At 41.6% G+C, this 24,298-nt stretch overlaps 1 protein-coding gene across 1 annotated transcript in view; it reads right to left on the bottom strand.

Moving 5' to 3' along the window:
- IGSF3 (immunoglobulin superfamily member 3) overlaps positions 1–24,298 on the bottom strand; it is a 109,260-nt gene that overhangs the window by 37,256 nt on the left and 47,706 nt on the right. Inside the window, exons 4-6 of the mRNA XM_035116544.2 lie at positions 6,954–7,364; positions 2,469–2,858; positions 619–1,020 (exon numbers count right to left, since the gene is read on the bottom strand). Of these exons, the coding sequence (XP_034972435.2) occupies positions 619–1,020; positions 2,469–2,858; positions 6,954–7,364 (1,203 nt within the window). The remainder of the gene's footprint in view (positions 1–618; positions 1,021–2,468; positions 2,859–6,953; positions 7,365–24,298) is intronic.

A 24,298-nucleotide genomic window follows, 5' to 3' on the forward strand; every position in this document is an offset into this window, starting at 1 on the left:
GGATTTTCCTTCTCTGCTCATCCTCCTCTTTTCTGTGCTGTTATTTCAAGGGGACTACAAATTAGTGGATACTATAGATAGTTGATGAGGGACCCTGTGTGAGAGGCAGGGAAGGGAATATCTCCTGGGGTAGGAAGATGGGAGAATAAAGGGAAGCTCCTAGTTGAGACCCAGGAGGGTTCACCTATCTCTGTGTGGGACAAGTTAAGATTTACCTGTGAAAGAGGACTTTGTATTCTTTTCTTTGTTTTTTATTGTAACGTATTATGAAAAGTCTTAATAAAATCTTATTAAATAAACCATGTGTATTATGATGCCATGGTGCTATGGCTCCCCGCTGCCACGTATTGCCAGGAAGGAGGAAGTTGAGGGGGCAGGCCGAGTATGTTTCAATAACAACTAGTTTCATCCTCGGGTTTCCAGGGGAACACTCGAGGAAAGGAGTGTGCAAGCTGTGAATAGGACAACAGGCTCCTTTATCCACAGTCATCAATCACTGAGCTTAATTTTTTCTCTTACCAGGACATTTGTGGTATCTAAATAACCGAAAACGGGGAAATGGATACACCAAACACTTAACCAGCATTGCATATATTTAATAGCACTTTTAATACCCACCCAAGGCAGTGATGGATACTGCAGAGCCATTATGTCGCTCCCCGATCATCTGCCACTCCCCATCCAGCCTACGTGTCCACTCTGTGATGCGACACTCATAGTGGCCCTCATCTGCCTTGAGGCTGTTGAAAATTTCGAGCGTGAAGGACCCAGGACGTATCTGCTCCATCTGGATCCCACCATAGCTGCTTCGCTCAGCGTAAGACGGGCCAGGGCGCAGGGTGCCATCCCGGTCAAGTTGCACAATGTCACTGCGCCGGTTCTGCTTGTCCACAAGTTGCCAGGTGACAGAGAGCCGGTTTTGGGGTCTAAATCCTGTGCGGATACTGCAGCCAAATCGCAGGCTCTCTCCTTCTAAAACACTGCTGGCATTGTTGGTCACCTCCACAGAAATATTGGTCTCTGCAGTTAAAGGAGAGCGCATGCAATTATAGTTAGGGCTGCCTGGGGCCCATTACATATATTCACTTGCCACTTTTCTGAACAAAACGGCTCCCAAGGGACTGCATGGAAAAATACAACATGTGATCTAGCAGTAAATGGATGCTCGGTAGCTGATTTCTATGAATGTGGCAGGTCTACAAAGTGCTATTGGTATTGGTAATGCTGGGATTATGTACCTGGAAATGTTCAGAGGCAATCATGTGGACAAATGTGGAAGGTGATATAAACATCTGAACCACTTTTGTGTCGTCTACAGTTCTGCAATTGGAACAGAACAATGTACGAAATGCAGCTATGGGGGCCAATTCTGATAGCTACCGCAGATTCTAAAGAATCTCTGCTTTCATTTCAGATTCAAATCATGAAACGTAAACATTCATGGCTAAATAGAGATATGTCTGAAAACACAAGTTAAGCTGCCAGCCCTAGATGAATGCTAGCCAGGGCTAAAAATGGCTGAATTGTTGACCAGAACAGGCTGAACAGCACATCTACCACGAGTTCTTGAACAACTTCACAGGCTGCTAGTGAATTCACAACTCATAGTGTTGTGATGTCTTACCTTTAAAACCCTATGCAGTTTGTGATCCAGCCTTAATTAATGTGGGGTGGACAATTTTCTGAAATAGAACATTTCCACTTCTATATTTTTCTCCCCCCCCCCTTTTTTATTTGTTCACTTCTATATTTTTCTGCAAATAATTTTATAATTTTGCATACTATTAATTAGAAATGTAATGAATGTACAAAATACAAGTTATATTGGCCAACTGGAATGGATTCAACACCAGTCAAACCTAAAATAAAACTTGTAATTAGCTTCCTTCAGCTAACTATCCTTGGAAACAAATATATTTACATGAACAGCTCTTCAGGGATGCTAAATTTAGTATGCGAAATACTTTTCAGCACCTTTGTTTTTTGCTTCTCTGGGCTGCAAACATAAGCATAGTTAGTAGAGAGTAAGCCCCAATGAGTCTTCATTCTGAATAAACATAAATAGGATTGTGCTGTTAAAATATACATAACATAGGGAAAATATAACCTATTGCTTCCAATAAAAATAATTTCCAAGAAAAGGTTGGGGTTTGTTGTAATATGACATTTACAACACAAATATTACACATTATTGATTTCCCCCTTTATCGAAGGGAAATGTGGTTTGTATTTCTGCTGGCACTGCTTATTTTTATAATGTTTATGAATTTATCACGTGTTGAGCTTTTTGGGGAAAGTGGCATGGATAACTAACCAGTCAAATGAGCCTGAACTTCCTATGCTCATTATGTTCAACAACAGCTAAGGGGGGCAGCCCCATGAGTTGCTTTGTCTCATAACCATGTCTGATGGCCAGTAACTCCTACAAATGCACACACACAACAGAAACAACGAACATCTCTGCTTACTGAGGGGAAGGACGGTGATGGGTGTGTTCTTTGGTCGTTTGCTCTCCCCATCAATAAATTCACCAGTCGACGTCTTCAAGCGCTCCGTCACCCGACAGTTGTACTTGCCACTGTCCTCCAGGCGGAGTCGGTAAATTTTTAAGACGTAGATGCTGTCACTTTCTTTGGCCACTTTCAGTTGTCCCAGAGCTTCTCGTTGGGCAAACTCATTGTTAAGGACCGGCACGGCATTTGCCCCAAAACTAGCAATCAGGGAACTGTTGAAGGCCCACGAGATGGAAAAGTATCTCTTGGCAACATTCTGTACCTCCAGAATGCACCTGAACTCCACTGGTTCCCCCACGGTGTAAGTCCTCTTCTCTGTCTCTAGCCGGACATTGATATCCATATCTACAAAGGAATAGAACACACACACACACAAGCACACACACACACACACTCCAAATGAAACTGTGTCACAGCACTGAAGACACATAAAAAACCAACAAGAACTTGGAAACGAAGACAGTTCATACTCCGCCCACCCACCCTGATTTTATCCACCTCTTTAAATGCTATTCTTCTAACTGTGTCATCTGTATAATGCTCAAGGCGGCACAGGTTAAAAACAATGCTTAGTAGAAGTTAATTTGGCATGATTGCCTATTAAATATATACCAATTTTCTGCAAAGAAAGAAAAGGCAGCAATAGATCTGATCTTTCTTTCCTAGTATCTTACTCTCTGCTGTTTTGAGAGATTATTCCAACCTCTAGGTACACTATATCCATATTTGGAGCACATGGCGTCCTCCAAAGAATCACTGGAAGCCTCTCAAAGGGCTACAATTTCCAGCACCCTTAACAAACTACCTAGGATTATTTGGGGGAAACCATATGCCTTAAATGTATGGTTTTGATGTGCCTCAGTTTACAAATTTTGATTCAAATGTTGAACTGTGTACCAAGTTAGCAACAGACCTTTTACGGGTCGTGCACTTTATCAAGAGGTATTGGTTCGTAAAATGTCAAGTAAGATTTCACACGCTGAAAGTATCAAGATACAGGAAATAAGTTTTATTTATAAATCAGGAAAACCTACCAGAACTAGAGCGAGTACTGACTGATAGGGCAAAAGGACATCACCATGAGCACAACAAAGGACGACAACAACAACAACAAAAGGTAAAACACTGCTTAGTAAGACCCTCAAAATAATTATCTCATCTAGATTTTGCATTAAGGAAAACAGGGTACTAAATGTTCAATATAGACAAATATTAATTGAGCAGAAAGGCATTAAATTAATGCTTCATTTACTGGAAATTTCCTTTCTTACCACCTATGCTCAAAAGCCATGACCTGCTGTAGTGGCTGAGGATTGCTCGTGGTCCAATATATACAATGCATCACTTCCAAACATTACCTGTTTTTAATCTCACAAGAATGACTGTGGACTGTACTAAACACCTTAAAGCAGTATTTCTCAACCTGCTACCCTCCAGATGTTTTAGACTCCAACTCCAATCAGTCCCAGCCAAGTTGGCCAATGCACAGGGATGATGGTAACTGTAGTCCAGGCATCCCCAAACTTCGCCCCTCCAGATGTTTTGGACTACAATTCCTATCTTCCCCGACCACTGGTCCTGTTAGCTAGGGATCATGGGAGTTGTAGGCCAAAACATCTGGAGGGCTGCAGTTTGGGGATGCCTGCTGTAGTCCAAATCAGTTGGAGGGGACTAGGTTAATGAAGGCTGTTAACGCAAAAAGGTACACTTTACAATTGTTGGAAATCTTGGTTCCGCCTTTCAGGAAAATATTATTCCACCCATTCAAGAACACATTCATACTTGAAACCTGAAGTCTTAGTTACCTGGAAGAAATTTGCACTAAACCAAATGGGGTTTACTCTTGAGTGGACAAGTAGAATGAAAATCAGAGTTGTACACTGCCAAACCACTTATTTTCACTACACTTTCCCCCCCCAAGATCCAAATTTGCTTCTCAAACAGCAACTGAAGTTCCCCGCAAAAACTCCAGGTGACTGCCAACATACCTTTATTTTGCAATGATGCAATCAGAATATGTCTGCTCTAAAATACATGTGGGCTGTTCAACCGTTTCATTTTCCTTGTGATCTTTTCAAATACACTTTCAAAAGCAGACATTAGAGTTACTAACACCTGAAATATCTAGGGCATGTCCGTCCAATGTATTGTTAATTGAGCAGGCCCTTTTGATACATCGAAAATGTAGTGCCACGTCTTCCTTACTGACAGCAACACTCCTTGGTAGCTCCTTCCAACCAGAGGGAGGAACAACAATAACGTTCAAGTTGAATGTCTCATTCCAAAATCTTTTTCAAAAGCAGTATCAGAAAGGAGCCTGAGTTCTGAGTTAACGAGAAGAGACTAACAGGCCAGATACAGAATGAAAAGGTAAATGAAATAAGATGAATTAAAGGAAGGAAGAAAAATGAGACAAGCGAAAGGGAGAAGAAAGCAAATCTGTAGGGACTGGGACTGCCAAAACAGTACTTCTGATCTAAGAAATAAGAGCCATAACACCACCATGCTGAAATATCACTTAGTGTGTGTTAGTTACTCCTCCAGTGCCTTTTAACTAGTGTGATGTACCCACAACCCTGGTGGCTAAATAGCGGTAATCAAGTGGATGTTATTAACTCAAGGAAAATATGCTTAGGGTCATGCTATTGTATATGAGCAATTATGATTAGAGGACCAACAGCAGATGGGATGGCTCTTATCCCACTGTTTCTCTTCTCTTTCACTAATAAAAACAGACTGACTCCTCATACAGCTCCTCAAATATCTTTGTATGAAAGGAGGGAGAGAAAAGTCATGTGAAGGTATTGTCCAATAAAAGTGCTTGTGTAAACTCACCCCAGATGGCCTAACTTAGCAAACTCAAACCAATTATGGCTCAGAAAATGGTCAATGGAGAGAAAGAGAGATTTTGGTGTGCGAAAGCTTTAGCTTACTCATGCACCACCAGTTTAAAAATAAAAATGAATGATTATGGCTTCAGGGCTCCACTCACATTTCCTGGAGAAATTATTCAGCCAATAATCAAATGCTCTCAGTATCTGTTGGCAGATAATGACATCCAGGAATTTAAGTCATTTGCTAGGCAGTCCCAGACTATCACACATTTCCTTGTAAATGAGTCTTTACCACAAAACTGTGTTCACTAGCTTCATTGTCATGGACTGGCTGGCTGTAGAGCAGTGGTAGGAGCCACCAGCCAGAGAACCCTCTAGGGAAACCCCAGGGGAAGAAGGCTCAGAGCCGAGGGATTGGTGGTGGGATGAAGATGAGTGGTCAGAGGGAGCAGACTGGTGATCATAGGGAGATGGAGCAAACTGGGAGGAGGAAGTGTCGGAAGCAGAAGGCATGGTTTAGTGAACAGGAAGAGGCTGAGGAAGAGCACAGTTTTTAGACTCTGTGGCAGAAGTAGGGGCTGGAGAGGAGTGGAGCCAGGAGAGGCAAGATGCTGAAGAAGCCAGGGAGTCTCCTGCTCCTGCTGCAACCACCTCCCCTCTCCCAGAGCAAAGCAGCAGGTGGTTGTGTGAAGACGCGGCCTGAAACTGTGTGGGAAAGACCCTGGAGAGGAGAAGTCCTATTGGTCTCCTGGGAAGGTGGAGACCTTCAGTCGTCACAACTCCTTCATAGGAGCAAGACCTCCTAGAAAGAGTTGCTGAGACCACTAGGCTGGAGCTGTGGTTTGCTTCCTCGAATAAAGAATTAACTTCACTGGCCTCAGGTGAATATTGCTTTTGTTGCTGACCTACACCTGACTCCAGCCCCAACATCCATTCAAACATTAATGCTGAGTCATGGCTTAGTGCAGCCTTCCCTAAACTTGTATCCTCAGCTGTTTTGGACTAGAACTCCCATCATCCCTGACCTGCTGGGGATGATGGGGGTTGCAATAACTCTGGACCGAAGACCAGGAGAGGCAGGTTTAGTGATACATGGATGGGCCTCCCTCCAAGGTAGAGTGAAGGACCAGGCTGCTGCATCCCCACCTCCCCTTTCCTCGTCGAGCACAGCCAGGAAGAGGTATGCAGAGTTAAGTTTCAATTTCAAAAAACCAAGGATCTTGGTTTAAAACCAACAGATCCATTTCACAATAAGCCAACTTCAAACCGTTGAGTTATAAAACTGTGTAGTTTAGCAGGTGTTTTGTTATAAACCACAACACCTAGCACATAGGTAATGCTAAACCAAAACCCTTTGAAATCAAAATTCTCAGAAGAAATCCCCCTTCCAACTGTAAAGAAGGTGATGATGTGGGAGCCGGATGTTTTACTCATCCACACAATACTAGATCACAGTTCAGTATTGCATGTGAACTGGACTACTCTAAGACACAATGATTAGAGCATCCTCTCCTTCCACTTCCCTCCTTCCCAACACTGCCGCAAAAACACGAAGAATATTACAGTCTATGAGAGAGGTAACAAAAAAGAAGCTTGGCACACTAACCAGTTCCTTCCACATAGACCATGGTGCCCTCCGAGCGCTTGCGGGTCATTGCGTACCAAGTGCCGTCAGGGTCCTGAATCCACTCGGCTGCCTCGCAGTAAAACTCGCCTTCATCAGAAGACTGCAGGTTGTAGATTGTAAGCTTGGACTGAGTCTCCCCTACTTTATCCAGGCGGATATCTCCACTGGCGTGCCGTTGGGTGTAATCACTTCCCGCATGCAATACGAAATCCCGGCTGAGGGAGATCACCTCGACGGCAGGCTCATCTGCTTTCCGTCGATACCAGGCGATAGAAATATGGCTGTGCTGCACGGTACTCTTGGATACATCACACTTTAGCTCCAGAGAATCATGTTGCACTTTGTTTAGGGTCTGGGCTTCTGAGGTCACTCTCAGGGAGTCAGGGATAACTGCAGTAGAGAGACAGAGAAAGGACAAAAGTTAACATTTGGTGCTTAATGGGTCTTATAGAGGATTATGTGCAGCAAATAAAAGTTAAGGCTTTACAAAGCAATATGAAGATATTTTCACCTTTAGAACTCTAAAGGGAAAGCCCTCAGTGGGACTGTAGCTCAAATAGGAGAGTCCGTTATCACCTCAGATCGGGGAGGTGGAATCCATGATCATTCAGATGTTGTGGGATTCCAACTTCCATCACTTCCAGCCATGGACGATGGCAATTGCAGCCAAACAACATCTGAACAGTGAGAGGTTCCCCATCCCTGGGGAAGTCCTGGGTTCAATACCCAACATCTCCAATTACAAGCATCTGTGGCAGCGACAGGAAAGGTTCTCCTTGTAGATTTTCCATGGACATCTGGTTGGCTACTGTGAGAACAGAATACAGGCCTGGATCCAGACTTGATCCAGGAGGCTCTGATATTCTCTTCCTGAGGCTCTGAATACCAGAGTTGGCATTATTGGATATGATGGAAAGCTTGTCTGAGGCAATCTTATATCAAGCCACATTTAATCCTCAAGTCTGCTTCTCCAAAGCTGTTAGCAAATACAGAACACTGTCTGCATATCTCCACTGGCATATGATTCAATATACTAAACCAGTGTGCGCACACAGCACCTCATTGCTACTGCAGAACTTAAGAGAGCCCACTTACTCTTACGAGATTTATTTTATGATTTTATGAAACTTAACTGTAATTTTTAAAATTCCAATTATGTTCTCAAACCTTCAAAAGGAACTCTTTCCAGAATTTTCTTTTTAACATTTATACTACCTTAGCTAGGTTTCCTTTCTTTCATCTTTCTCCAAAAAAGCCACGAGATCAAATCTCTCTCCTTTTTGCTTATGTCCTTTCATTATTTAACAATGCCTGTGAGCAAAATTAAGATGCTGCGCTCACAGGGGAATTATCTACTGCAAAGAGAGCAAATTACAAAATCAAGTACATATTCCTGCAATTTATGGGATTGGCTGTACAAGATATGCAAGCACCCTCCAGATGCTGTGTCTTGCATGCAGGGATTTTGAGGCCATCACTATTTCCTTGTTGATCAGCAAACACTCCTCTTGCTGGAAGACCTGAGTGGCAACTGAGGATTACACTTCATGCATCTTATGAAGTAAACTGTGGTCACAGAAAGCTTAGGCCATGGGGATACTTTTTTACACATTCAAAATCCACCTTGAGTCAGTGGAACATTAGAGTATCTTTTAATTTTGTAACTGAACAGCAAACACTAGCAATATGCTGCTTGGGGACTAATTCTGGTGTGCAAAAATATATTTATATTTTCAAACAGAATATAATGTATTTGGGTTTTCTTTTCTCCTTACACTTTGCAGGATATGTCATGTGCACCCATTTCCCCTATCCGGGTTATTAATAAATTCATCAGGCTGCAACTCAATATTTTACCCATAATTCTCACATAATATTTAAAGCCAACTATGAATAATTTCAAAAGCAGATTAGATCTCTTCTGCCCTGCAGCCATGACACTCGCTTCGAACTTAAAGAAAATAAATAAATCAATTAAGTCGGATGCAAAATCTGTACAGCAGCATATGGCGTTACTTCACTGATCTCTCGACTGATACATTAAAAGGACAGTAAAACTGAACAACATGTGGCTTTCCATAACCCACGAGACACTTCCATCCTGGAATACAGAACTGCTTTGAACACAACCCTTTGCTTCGCCTTTGTGAAGATAACCTATATGCAGAAACTTTCTACTGGAACTTGTGAATAGGTTCCTAGATTCCTGGTGAGTCTTAAACTGCACAGAAACCAAGTATTGTTACGTCTAACAGCAAACTCTGATTCTAAGTACCAACAAGTTTGGATAAAATAAGTAAACAAGCAGGATTCCACCAAAAATGGAGCTACCAAGACATGCTTTGGGGAAACCATGGCATTTACAGAAAGACATTCAAAAAATAAGAATGAACTTAAGGGGAACCTGTCCCCGGGCAAAAAAAACCCCAGCCCAGCGAGAATGGTTGTGGATCAAAGATAAATGGAAAACCAGTGAGAATGGGGTGACCAGCTTAAAAAGAATGGCAGATCAGAAGCCTAAACAGGAAAATTCCCATTAGGATTGAAGACACTGCAAAATTTTGGTTTCGGGTCTCACTCATACATATCTATATTTGATGGTATTTACGGAAGGCTCAGATCTAGTCCAACAAGTTGTCTACTAAATAGTGATCACCTGGTTAGTGTATAAATGGGTCAAAAGCTACATACAGGAGGTACATTAGGCATAGAGGGAGGGGGAAAAGGGAGGTCATCTGGTTTCAATGAAATAAACTGAAAAACCTTTAACCAGCTGATAAATCATATGACCAACAAAGGACCTTTCACATCCAGAACACAGTATTGTGTGGCCCAATTCTGTAGAACACCCTCAAGGCTGAGATCATACAGCCTTGCTGAACTTTTAAAGTATGATTTTCTGATTCTGTGGTTATTGTTAAATGATTTTTTCCCTTATGTATTTATTTCATAGCCTCAGAAGCTACAGTGTTAAGCGATATGTAAAATGTTGAATTTTTTTTAATGAACATGACACAAACCCCTCTGAAGTGAATGAGACTGGCTGAGCTGAGGAATCTTTTTGCACAGCTCTCATTCATTTGAATGGGTTTTCAGTGGAAGATGTCCCCACTTTATTAAGCCACCAGAGAAGGTGGAACATGGGCAGCACGCAAGCTTTTGATGGGAAAGGGAGAGCAGAGCAGATTGGAAGCCCCCTTTAACCAGGAGCTTCAAAAGAGCTAAACCAGACAGCACTTTAACACTTGAGATATTAAGGAAAGCTGAAAATACAGATGCTGCTGCTATTTTCAGTCTGATTAGGCGAAAGGAGGATTAGTACTTTTGTGGAGACAAGACAAGGGGAGGGAGACGGGCCATGCTGTTCTATTAAAGACCCGAGTCCACATTAAGAATGTTTGACAGCTTTTGCAACGCTTGAGGTTACCACTAGGTGGAGTCAAGGTAGAAAAGATTGTAATTAAGCAAATATATTAAACTAAAACAGTAAAACTGCAAGAAGGAATTAACACAAATGAAAGAAATGGCCTTTTTTTGAATACAGCTAACCACTTTTATTTTCCTTAGAAAAATCTCTTTAAAAAGTAGCACCCAGGAAAGAAAACCTGTGTGCACTCTGAAAATACAGTATGTGAATTATTAGCCTCATTTTAGAGCCAGATAAATAAAATTATGCCATGGTATATATATTTCTGCATTTGCATGGAGAAAATGCAGTCCAAATATTGATAATGATTAAAAAGAATTGGGAATATAGAGGAAGAGGATAAAAAGGGAAGCTGTTATACAAGGAAGTGGAGTGAATCTAAAAGGAGCACAGAGAAAGGATAAAAGACAGGAATAGAATGTAAGTTAAGTGTGAAAGGAGAGGAAAGAATAGAAGGAGGAACAAAAGTACTTTGAGAGGCATGTGTGTGGGGGGGAATTAAAATAAATAGGCACCCCCCCCCAACAGAGCAGCAAATTCTGCCCCAAATGAGGCTTAAGTCACAATACCTCCAAGAGCCAATGTTTATACTTAGCATTAAGAAAGCTGGACTCCCTGCCAGAGGGAAATTACAAAAGAATCTAGCAATTTTGAAATAAATATTAGACATCGAAGAAAATGTCAATAATTGCCAGCTGAGTATGCTAACTTCAACCTCTATTCCCCTTTATAAACATTTTGCAGTTGGTGGACCTCAGGAAATTTTCGCCATCGGCACTTTGGTTACCACTGAGCCTAGGGCTTGCTGATCGGAAGGTTGGTGGTTCGAATCCCCACGACGGGGTGAGCTCCCGTTGCTCAGTCCCAGCTCCTGCCAACTTGGCAGTTCGAAAGCACGTCAAAGTGCAAGTAGATAAATAGGTACCACTCTGGCGGGAAGGTAAACAGCGTTTCCGTATGCTGCTCTGGTTTCGCCAGAAGCGGCTTAGTCATGCTGGCCACATGACCCAGAAAAACTGTCTGCAGACAAACGCCAGCTCCCTCGGCCAGTAAAGCGAGATGAGCGCCGCAACTCCAGAGACGTTTGTGACTGGACTTAACTGTTAGGGGTCCTTTACCTTTTACTATATGGGCGCTTGGACAGATATTGAGAACCCCCTGGGTCATGGCTTACTGTTGCACCAGAATTTGGCTGATGAGAAATCAAACCATAAGGGGGGGAAGTGATGGTTACCTTGCCTCTCTGCATTGCCCCCCTCTCTGCCAATCATGGCTGAGTTGCAGAAGAGCGGTGAGAGGGGGGGAGGAATGAGATAAATTAGTGAGAAGCACACATTCATTCATGCAAACAAAACAAGAGAAACACCAAATAAGAGCCCAGTGGAATATCATCCCAGACAGGTCACATGAAAATCAGTGTTACGTAGTACTCATGGTGCAGGAAGAGACCATTCAGAAAGGATACCTTGCATGCATATGCATACACAGGAGAAGCAAGAGCTAAAGAAGTAATGATGTTTCCACCTTAAAAAAACGATTAAAGGAATTTCCTAGAGTCACTACACATTAGGAAAGTGCAACTTGTTAAAGGTAATTAACACATATTCTCATTAACCTTACATTTCTTTGTGCTCCGGTGAATTATAAATGATATGGAAGTTCATTCTGCTTTTAGTTGCAATAAAATACACCTATGAATTCTTTCAACATATAGATGACTAATGCACTTTTTATACCAGAGATTAAAGCATCCTTTAAATGTCTAAAGAGAGTCAGAGAGACGTAAGTGTGTGGGGGCTGAGGGAGGGGGAGAAATAATTAGTATAAGTTGCTTTAACTTGTTTTTAATCCCCCCAGTGATTTTTTTTTTAAAAAAACACATTGGTAATCCTGTAATTTTGCTGTGTATCATTTGCTGACAAGTTTTCCAATTGGAGATTAACCTTTTCAACAGGAATGTTTACTGTTGTGGCTTCTCCTCAGGAAACATGAAAAAACTATAGTCCTATACAGGAGAAATGCAGTACAATCCTCTACTTGGCTACTCAGAAGTAAGCCCCACTGAATTCAATGGGACTTGCTCTAGCAAAGTGTGTATAGTATTGCAGCCTTATATCCCTAATATACATTCTTTTGGGCCGTCAATAAAGCCACATTTTCCAGTGCTCTATGAGGAAGCATATAGTGTGTGTGTGTGTGTGTGTGTGTGTGTGTGTGTGTGTGTGTGCGCGCGCGCACATTTATTTATAAATACACAAAGGTAAATCTATAAATTACACTATTAAAGCAGAGATTGAGAATGAAGATAGGCTCCTGAAAGAATGTATAGTTTGAAGGTTGCCCAGAGGACAGCAGCAGCTGTGATAAAGCCTATGGGACTTTTGGAACTGCAGGCATGACCTGTCAGTAAAAGAAGGGCAGCTTTTCAAAGGCAGCAAGGTGATGATTCCAAGGACCCTCTGGCATGAAATGCTCAGAAAAGTTCATGAAGATCGTCTAAGAATTGAGGAGGGCACAGTAAGTCGTGTATTGGCCACAGATCAAGTGGAATATTGCTAGTAACCTCTCCTCTACAGAATTTAGTTTATAGTTGGCTGTTGGTGTCTGCTAAGTTTTGCTGAGGATAAAAGACGTAGTGGGAGTAGTTTAGAGACATTTCCTAACAAGAAACATTGGGATGTTTTTTTAAAAAAAGAAAAGAAAAGAAAGAAATTATCCCTGGAGAATGTTCTGACGGGGTGGAGCCTGACTAGCAGAAGAAGCTCTCAGTTAGTCAGATGGGCAAGGTACAAATAAATTGTTGTTGAATGTTGAATGTGTATCTCTAGAGGAAATGGGTAAAACAAACAGCATTAGATGTACTGCTGGATAAGTGTTTAATGGTTATCATATTTGTACTGTATTTGTTTAAAAACTAATACAAATTTGTTTTGTTTTTAAGAAAACAATTTATTGTTGTAACTATTTAATGCAAACACTATGATCATCTTTGCCTCAAGTTATTGAACCTAAACTTACTACACAGATTCTTTTGTAGCACAAACATTTAACTGGCACATTTAAGAGCAAGATAGTGCATCTTTCACTTATTAGCAACTGTTTTAGCTCTTTAAAAAAACAGCAGCCCAAGAACTCTACTCTTTTATGTTTACAGAGTTTCTTTTTTTTCCCCAAACAGAAGTAAACTTTGCAGTTTGTTATAAATTTCTACTGTCCTGCTACAGCAGAATACTTTGTAGTTTATTAGATTTCCAGAAGGGGATAAAAATTAATTGGCTGCTCCTGTACAGCAGTACTGCTGATAAAGCCGTCTGATCACAATAGCATCCTTGTTTGTGCTTTAATGATTGTGTCAAATGATTAGATTTAAAGAAATGCATCTGGATGTGGTCAAATGGCTGAGGAAAAGGGGGATGGGCAATTGACTGAACCTTTCTTTTCAGACAGGAAATTAGGTCAGCTTTCTGACTCAAGGCCTTGGAAGGAGTTACTCCTCCCGTGATGTTACAATCCGTTAGTCATGCACTATACCTGATCCACATGCTCATTTAACACAATTAAATCAACCATATCCAGCATTTACAAGAGTGCATTATAATCTGATGCTGCTAAAAAACATTATGGCACCAGAATACAGCAGATGCTTGAAGCAGGCCCTAATCTGCATAAGACCCTTGTTGGTGGAAGCTTGGGGAAACAGTATGAACACAATAAGAAGGGACTATGGATCAGCATCTGTTGCAAGACTGGCTGGACTTTGCGGGATTCACGCAGCAAACCTCTGCTTTCTGCGAACCTGTATAAGGCACAGGGGAATCACTTTCTATGAATAAACACAGCTTACTTAGAAGCTATAACGCAACTGCTCCACTGGGAAACCGAGGCTACAAACAAACAGGAAGCAACACCAAGAAAGAGGGCAGTTAGCTTGGCATCAATACCACCAGCAATAAATAATCATCTTTGTAACAAGATTTGGAACTTTTTCACAGCACTGTTTATGGTGAATACAAATATGTGTTTGGCATGCTCCCACTAAAGGAGCAAGATCTTGGGCACTATATCTTTTGAAGCTGGGCATGTTTGTGTGCGTACCTGCCTTTGCCAACCTGGCTCTTTCCAGATGTTTTGGACTACAACTCCCATCAGCATACCTGCCAAGTCCTGGACGAAAAGATCCGGGATCGGCAGCGTGCGCACACCGGAAGTTGCGTGAACGCAACTTCCGGTGGCGCTTTGCCCTTCTATGGGCACCAGAAAATGGTGGCGCCAGCGCCGGAAGTCGCTTCCACGCATGACCGGAAACACGTAAAAGCGACTTCCGGCGCCGCCATTTTCTGATGCCCATAGAAGGGCAAAGCGCCACCGGAAGTCACTTTTACGCGTTTCCGGTCATGCGCGGTAGCGACTTCCGGCACAGGCGCCGCCATTTTCTGGTGCCCATAGAAGGGCAAAGCGGCGGCAGAAGCCAATTTAAGGGAGAATATCGGGATTAAAAACTAAACGGGAGACCGCCGGGAAACGGTAGGAAAAAAGGGGTTTTCCCGGCGGAAACGGGATACTTGGCAGCTATGGCTCAGTGGCAGACAGAAAATCCATGGGAGTTGTAGCCCAAAACATCTGGAATGTACCAGGATTGCAAAGACTGGTATATATACAATGGACAGCACATATTTTGAGATAGCTATCAGGCCTTCTTGGATAAAAGATTAAAAGATAAATTTATAGCTAATGTTTGCTATCTCAGTGGTAGCCACGAATGACATACGTGGGCCTAGACTGGATCATAAACTGGCAACACCTCCTCTGGAGTTAAGATGATTATCTCTGATGTGGACACTCACGAATCACACTGGCAACTTGCCAAGAGCCCAAGGGCTCCAGCTAAGCATGTTTAATGAGAAAATAAATACATGTAGCTTGAATTCTAGCTTTTTCCAGTGCCTACCTTGATATACAAATAGAAGTCTCTCAGCTAGGAAATGTGGGGTGGGGTGGGGGAGAATCCTCACAGTTCATTAGTTAATGCTGAAAGGAACAGTTACATGATAAAAGTACCTTGCTAATGATCTATGGCCTAGTTTCTTGTGTAATGTACTGGACATATAGTTAAATGTGCCACACCCAGGAGATTATGCTGTTTTCCCCCTCATCAGTGTCTGTACCTCTGAGGCACATTAAGATCTCCTGCCATCTGTCAAGTCCATAACCAACATTCTTGGGCCAAAGTTTGCCTATTATCCTGCTGATGAGCAATATCTGTGCTTTACACTCCAGCCCATTTTCCAGGCAGCTTCTGAAATGGGTATCGGAAAGCGCTGGGAGGCAGAGTATCAACACTTAAGTTTTACCTGTTCCCAACTCAATATAACCTTTGATACTCGATCCTAAATAGGGCTGTCAGTCGATTAAAGAAACCTTAGTGGATTAGTTGTATGAATTTTAGTTGGTTAATCAATCTAATTAATTTAATTAACCAGTTGCTGGGGCAGACAAGTGGAAGAGTGCTATTGTGAGCTCATATTCTGCCTTTGGGCTTCCCATATGCCTATGGTCTGTTACCAAGAGAGAAGAATACTGGAGTAGATAAGCCTTTGGTCTGATCCAGCAAAGCTTATCTTTATGGTCTCAAATTTGCATATGAAACAACTCTGAAACAAAAAAAGCTCACCTTTGGTTACACGTGCATTTTCTAAAAATAGATATTCCTTCCTACAAAGGAAAAGGGAATACTACCTCTTTTAAGATAGTGGTCAGCATATGTAAGATTTTTAAAAAACATTATTACTATTTTAAAAAATTAATCAAGGCATTGTTAATTGACTAATAAAAGTTTGGAAAAACAACCTTTGAATAATGTGGGTGCTACTCTGAAAACAATCTTCTCAGGGTAAAGGTATCTGCTTATATTGGTATGGAATGAGTTTGGTCACCACAGGTTAAGTCCTCAATAACAAAACTGGAGAAAAGAATATGTGGGATGGCAGTGGGAATATGTGGGAACTTGGCCCTTAAGTAAAAGTGTCCAAATATTTTTTAAATGGACAGAAGTACACCATGAACAAATGGAGACAAAGGCTCTCAAGGGGGGGAAATTAAGCAGCAGCCTAGGAGCCTACTCCTAAGGGGTGGTCTCTTCAGAGTCTTCGCCCCCCAATAAAGTATTTGACGGGGACAGGCCCCCTAAAAAGGTGATGGGCATTGCCATTCAAATGGCATGTACACCCCACATCTTGTAATTGATTATCTAGGGTGGTACTCTCCCCCCCCCCCAATATTTTATTCAAGTTGGCACTCCTGAGTGGCGGGCGACCACTCCAGAAACAACTTATAGACTTTTATCACAGAGGAACACCCCTTTAACAAGGAAACTGGCTTTCAAGCCTACATACACTTTCACAAGATCTGTCCATTCTGAAAGAGGAAAGATTAGTGCAAATGTGGCACTAATGGCTGACTCTAATAAGAAACATGGCTAGCTAGTTAGCTTTTCTAGAAGGTTTGTGTCCTTAAAGTCTCCTTTGTGTGGGAAAGAGGAGAAGATGGAGTGGAAATCACGCTGAGAATACTGGGGGTGGGGGAAACCGAAGAGTGCATATACACTTAACGTAAGCTTGTTAAAATATTTTAGTTCTAATATTTTAGTTTAAAACCTGAATATTTTAACGCAACATATAATGATACGAACATATGTTATCTCAATTACAGTTTTCTGACTCACAAATTCAGTGCTTGGAGGGTTCTTCCTTCATGCCCACTGCCAATTTGGGCGGCTCAGAAAAGAAAAGAAAAATTTCTTTCTATACCGATTACATAATTTGTTATTCTCCTCCTTGATGAGAGAATGTGGAATGTTGTTGTTGTTGTTGTTGTTATTATTATTATTATTATTAATTATTTATTACAAGCTTGCAATCAAAATTTAGACTGTAGCAGGGCAGAGAGGAATGTAAGAAGCAAGGCTATGAATATGAATCAGGGCTAAGACAGGGGTGGAGAACCTGCGGCCACCCGGATGTTGCTGGAATACAACTCCCACCATGGCTCACTGGACTTGCTGGTACTAATGGGGCTTGGAGTCCAGCAACATCTTGGGAGCCACAAACTCCCCATTCCTGGACTAAGGGGCTTTATGAAATGATTCAGTTGGGGGGGGGGGAGGTTGAAGCGAATTGAAAGGTCACATCATATAGGTGTTCTGGGAGGCAGTTTTAGTGAAAAGGGGCAGGAAATGAGTGGAGTACAATGAGTGGTGTACAAGGCACCATCCAACCAATCTAGGGACTCTACTCTGGTTTTGTGCAGGGTTTACTCCTTAGCCTTTTCTTCTCCCAAAGATATCCCACAAGGCAGCAGAGGTTTAGGTTCAGAGTTTTCCTTTTCCTAGATGGGCTACAGTCCCAGGTTGATGAGCCCCATCTGCCCCTCACTTCCCTCTACAGCAGGTACAGAAACCGCTTTCTTGACCTTTGGGCATATCTAACCTGGCCATTTCTTTATTTTGTGTATATAGATCTTCCTTTCTCAACTTCTAGCTGATTTGGACTACAGCTCCCAATATCTGGAACTGTTGGCCATGTGGCTGGAGCAGATGGCCAATAAAACATGAGAGGCATCAAGTTGGGGGAGGAGCATCAAATCAATTGTCCATCTTGTGCAGGCAGAAATCTTCCCAGGGACTGAGCCTGAAAATGCCACCTCCATCCGTGTGTGTGTGTGTTTAAATCTTCTAGGTGGAAGAAATATAATCATAGTGACAGCGGATCAACACTGTTGGAGAGGTGCAACAGAGCCGCTACCCAATATACACTTCATTTTATAAGCCACCTAGACTATGATTCCTAGAGGATTCATTGCAGTGGCACAGCCCACACTAGCTTTTGTGTACCATAAAATAAAAAGTTTGGGAAATGATGCATCAGAAATAGTTATGGTACTGAAAATTGGTTTCTGGAGGTGCATTAAATAAAATGAAGCCAACGCCTCTGCCTTTTCTTTCCCTAATTGATTGAAAAAAAATGTTCTTGGAAATAACAGCAGCATACACAAGCCTTTTACAATAGCTAGTTTTAGGGCTTTCTCAGCCTCCACAAACATTTTTATTTTATTGTGTAACAGTGAGATTCCTTCATTATCATTATTTTTGTTGAACCACCAGGACGGGTAAAAAAATTCCATGGTGAGTACGAGGATTCTGCTATTTTCTGCTATGATTTTTAAATAAGCACAGCTGAGTATCCTAAACTCTTTCCTGCTTCTCCCACCTTAGGCAGTCAACCTTTGTTGATAATACTCCCTACATTCTCTCAAGCTGTACCACTCAACCAATCTTAGTAATAAAGATAAAAAGTTATATTAATTTAAAAACAATGGATGAAGTTAGCCTTAACAGGCCAATTGTCCTAAGCCTTAGCTCTAGTCCTGCAAGGCGGGAAAACCACTTTTGTACACAGTCTACAATTTTATTCCTGTAAAATGCCAATTAATGCTAGCATTCTGCAGATCTGCAGCTTAGCAATTTCCTGGTCTAAGTGTAATTTTTCCCCACCCCCTTGCAGTAAGTTATAAAAGCCCTCTTGCACATGAGTCTAATGAGATTTATCAGTTATGTTTTTAAGCACCTCTACTACAGGAACATAGTAAGCTGCCTTACACTAAGTCCATCTAGCTCTGAATTGTCTACACTGACTGGCAATGGGGACATTCCCAGCCCTACTTGGAGATGCTGAACCTGGAACCTTCTGCAGGCAAAGCAAATGATCTACCATTGGGCTATGGTCCTTCCACAAATGCTTTCTTTGGATGTACTGCCTGAAGGTTGCAATTTCCATTCTTGACTGTGCAAGCAAAAAGTGGAATCAGGGTACAGGTTGTGCACGGCCCATAATAATAGTGCAACTCAACTGTAAGAGAGTACAGATTTATCTATTCCAGAATGTTGGTTTTTGACTTGGAACATCTGCAACCACGTAGAAATAATTTGTGAAGGTATCATTCGTCATCCTTCCAGAATTCGATACGCAGAATTTCAGCCCTCCCCATTGCCCCTGCATGCATGTTAAAAATGAAATGCCACGCTTTTGTGCAAAACACAGCAGGCCTTTGTTTTATACAATCTGTCCACCAGCGACTTCAATCTGATACAAAACATGTGGCTGAAGAGATCATTCACACAGCTACTCATTTAGCTGGAATTTCTAGAGCTGCTTCCTTAAAAGGTAGCGCAGCATATGTTAACCCAAAATGGTCTGGCAGGCTAAGAGATGACAGAAGCAAATTCCCACTGAAACTACTTGTGAAGAGCTTCATCTGCTGTTTCTCCCACACCCCTTCCCCCACATGAACATCACATTCCACAAACTTACTAACCAAGGCATACAGTCAACAAGACAACAATTTCTAATTTGTTATCCTGCCAGGATAATGCAAGCCAGATATTCTTTCAAGCTTTTTTAACATTTATACCTACCGTAAGTTCCCTAAGATAGCATTTGGCTTACTTATTTAAAGAATGAACTGATGACAGATTACTATTGCTGCTTTTGACTTTGGCCAACTAAACTCAGTGTTGTGGAGTATTGATGCATGTATCTACCCACTCATGCATACAGCAAGGTCTTTATATATTATTTAATATAGATGAGGGTGTGGAGATGGACCTGCTTTATTGGATAAGGAGGGGCTAAACACCCTGGACGTGACCTCCATTGTAGCACCTAAGAACATAAAATCAGCATGTTGGATCAGGCCAGGGGCCCATCTAGTCCAGCATCCTGTTCTCAGAGTGGCAAACCAAACGTTTATGTGACGCCCATAAAGCAGGACCAGAACGCAACAGCTCTCACCTCTCCTACAGTTTTCCTGCAAGCATAATGCCTCCCACAGAAGGTACTTCTCTCAGTCCAGCACTGCTACTAGAAGTGAATCAGGGTGCAGAGAGCAGGGAGAAAGGTGGAAACAAGATTAGCTCTCATCCATTTGCTCCTTTTTATGTAAGAAGATAAATCCCTTGTTTTATCTGTGAATGGGCCAGTCATGGACATAAATACTTGTGGATCCCCCCCCCCCCCAAAAATCTCATCTTTCTTGGCACTTACCTACAGTCCGCTTTGCTGGCTTGGCTCCTAAATAACACAGTCTTAACTCTTGCCTGTTTGCAATCTGCTCTCTTGCTTTTGCTGCTGGCTACCTGAGGCCTGCCATCCATCTGTTGCCCTACAGACTTCAGACATGAGTCAGAGCAGGACATGTGCCAAGTCTTAGCATGCTTAATGGGTGTCACTCTCGCAACCACTCAATCACTCTTGATTAAGGATGACTGACTTTCCAGGGGAAATTGTATTGTGGCTATTTGAAGCAGAAAGTCAGTCAAGAGAACAAGAAGTCCAAACAAAAGGAATGCTGTCAGCTTTGTGATTAATTAAAGTACTTGAGTGATTATCTCATTACAGAAAGCAGAATGCCAGACTTGTAAAAGGTACAACGTTAACAAATAGCTTAAGAAGATTAATTACAACACATGGTAAATACTGTGACATTTTGCCATACCTTACTACACATGCACACTCAGCACACAAAAAACACCACTTGCATAGCTGCCAAGTTTTCCCTTTTCTCGCGAGGAAGCCTATTCAGCATAAGGGAAAATCCCTTTAAAAAAGGGATAACTTGGCAGCTATGCACTTGCTGCACACGGAGCACACTAAATATCACTTCTGCACAGAATGTTCCAAATTCATAATATGGTGTTACTTCTTTCTCTCTTACTACATACCCCTAGTCGTATCTGACTTCTTTCATGAAAGCTTTGATTTTAAAAATATTACTACTTGGTTAAAACAAGCAAGTTCTTGGTTTAAAAAATGTTCAGGTGTTTAGCGGAATTTGTGTGTGTGTGTGTGTGTGTGTGTGTGTGTGTGTGTGTGTATTTATTATTTATTATTTATTGCAGTCCATAGAGCCACAAAACAGTTTCAAAACAAAGATACAGTTAAGACAACCAAACAACAGGCGAAAGAGACCAGGGTAGTAATTTTGTTATGTCTCAAGCATGATGGTCTTTGTTTCTTATGACCTCCGAAAGAAACTTTGCCATGTGTAATATCATTTGTGTCAGTGTAATATCATTTGACCTATCCTCCAGAAGGTATTTAATAAGGGAGGCTTCACATTTTCCTGGCAAATTTGCTAGTAAGAGCTTGATCAGTTGATCCCTTGCTTTCTCATACTGCCCACAATGCAGTAGGATGTGGTTCATGCAACTGATGTCCTGAGAACATAAACAAAGCCTATTTGGTAGGGGATGCCTCTCAGTCTACCATTTAAAACTTCCGAAGGAAATACATTTAATCTAGCTTTGGTAAATAAATGCCGATACAGTGGCACCTCTACTTATGAATAACTCTACTTACGAATGTTTCTACTTACGAACGGAGCTCTGTCCGCCATCTTGGATGCGGTTTAGATAGGATTTTTTCTACTTACGAATTTTTAGATAGGGTTGCTTCAACTTACAAATTTTTTCTCCCAATGCATTCCTATGAGATTCGACACAAATTTCGACTTACGAATGTGTGTTCGGAACGCATTAAATTCGTAAGTAGAGGTACCACTGTAGGTGGGTACAGACAAATTCCTAAGATGTGAGGCTATTCCATTAGCGGAATTGTTGATCTTCTAACAAAAATACTAAAATGAGGCTCACTAAAAGTGTACAAATTTTGGCTCCCTTGGCCTGTAAAGCGAGATGAGGAGATCCAGAGAATTACAATCCCATTGGCTTCAGGTTTGTCCAAGTTAAATGGCTTTATACCTGGTACCTATATATGATAACACTATGCCAGCAATGAACGGTACATACTGGTTATTCAATGTTTCTGAGCCAAATTCAACACGCTGGTTTTAACGTTTGAAGTGCCAAACAGCTTGGGGCCAGGCTATCTGAAGGAGCACCTTCTAAACATACCACTGTTTTATCATAAATGATTAGGGCTCAAGAATTAGGAGTTTGCAGATGGCCTCCAATAATTCTAGTGAAACCGCAGCAGGATCTCCCCAAATTGGGTGAGTGGGCAACCAAATGGAAAATGTGGCTCAATATAAGTAACTTATCATGCATACTGATGTGATCTCAACTGGCAGTGACTAACGAAGAAAACTATATTGGTGGTTGCGTGGGATACCTCGGAAATAAAACAGTCAGTTTCTTGATGCCTTAATATAAATTTATAATGTAGCTACATATGGAACACTGTATACAGTCCTGGGCACCAAAACGCTAGAAAATGTACAAAAAAGGCATTCAAAACATTTGGGTGCCTTAAGAAAGGCTAAACTCAGTTGGAGTGGGTATGGGGGAAAACACTGGTAGCACAATCCTTTACATGTTTGTCACTGGAATGTGCTACATAAGGTTTACACCCTAGTAAGTGTGCTTAGGATTGCAAGTTGAAGGGCATCATTAGAGGCCCTTATAAAATTTGCATGGTATGTACTATGGATAGATTGATTTTTTCCTTTCTTTCTTTCTTTCTTTCTGTATCTTATTATACTGAAACTTAGGATCAATCTATCTTCTCGAACTCTCAAGGCATCATTTTGAGAGAAAGGTGCTATTTAAAGATGTACCACCCCCCACAAAAAATTGCTGACATGAAACAAGTGCTTCTGTGAAAATTCTCCCAAGCTTGTTTGCAAAGACAGCATAATTTTAGCTGAGATTTCCAACTTCCAAATATGATTATATAACAGGGGTCAAGACCCTGTGGCCTTTTAAGATGTTTGCTAAATCATGACTCTCATCATCCCTGAACATGATGATGGCCATACTGGTGGGAAAATGGGATCTGGAGTCCAGCAAAATCTGGAGGGGCATGGGTTCCACACTCTTGGCACTACAGAAAACACAACCACCCAAACCACAATATGTTGAGGAATATCAAAGGACAAAAGTTAAGACAGAGACGATCAAGCTTAGCTGTAGGATATTTAAAGTCTGAGTTTTCATAGCTAGCAGCCAGTTCTGGCAGCTGAAGCACAGAAAGGGAAAGCTAAACTTGCACCATAATTAAGTGTCTTCTAGTGATCTATATCCAGCTAAACAAATTGGCTCCGTTTCCTCCTCCTCACTTTGCATGACCAAATTTAGCAACACACAGGAGGACCTCTAACACAGATTTCAACAGAAAAGCCATCAAAGTATGAGTTGGGTAGGGAGAGAATCTTTCACATACACATCCTGTTCTTCCTTTAAAGGATCTCATTATACCTTAATATAGGGATTCTAGGAACAAGGCTGAATATGAAGCAACATCCAAAAGGACAGCATAGGGATACAGGTTGCTTTTAAAGGGACAGCAACCACGGTACTAATAAGCTAATATATACCAAGCCAAAGCAAATGTCCAAACTGAAAGAAAACGGCCAAGTAAGAATGGACCATCATTTTCAAATGGAATGTTAGCACCCGTTCAGTGGAATGAGAGTACTGTACAGTATCAGTGATCACTCCAGGGCCCACAGCTGCTTGTCTTTAGGCTGCCTAGAACAATAATTTTCTCATTAGTCTTTCTTTTGCAATGTAGGAACACAGATTTGCATCAAATGCTGCACAAGTAGACTCCCTTTTTCTGTCCTTTTCCTACTTTGAGAAAAAATTGGGAGAATGTGGGTGGCTTCAAGGAGGAGAAGAGGAAGGGGATGTCCCACTACATGAGCCAAAATCTGTTCCATTCACACAACAGCTGTGTTGGATATAACCATAGAAACCAAGTACAGAAGGCTGGGGTGGCGAGAGAGAGGGAATGAGGGCAGGAGAAAACTCCAGGTATTGGTCGTCTAAGATATTGATGTGGACTTTCAGGACTCTTGAAATATTGTTGAGGTTTCAGGATGGCAA

The sequence above is a fragment of the Zootoca vivipara genome, chromosome 4 (assembly GCF_963506605.1).
Source record: "Zootoca vivipara chromosome 4, rZooViv1.1, whole genome shotgun sequence".
In the NCBI taxonomy this organism is placed as follows: Eukaryota; Metazoa; Chordata; class Lepidosauria; order Squamata; family Lacertidae; genus Zootoca; species Zootoca vivipara.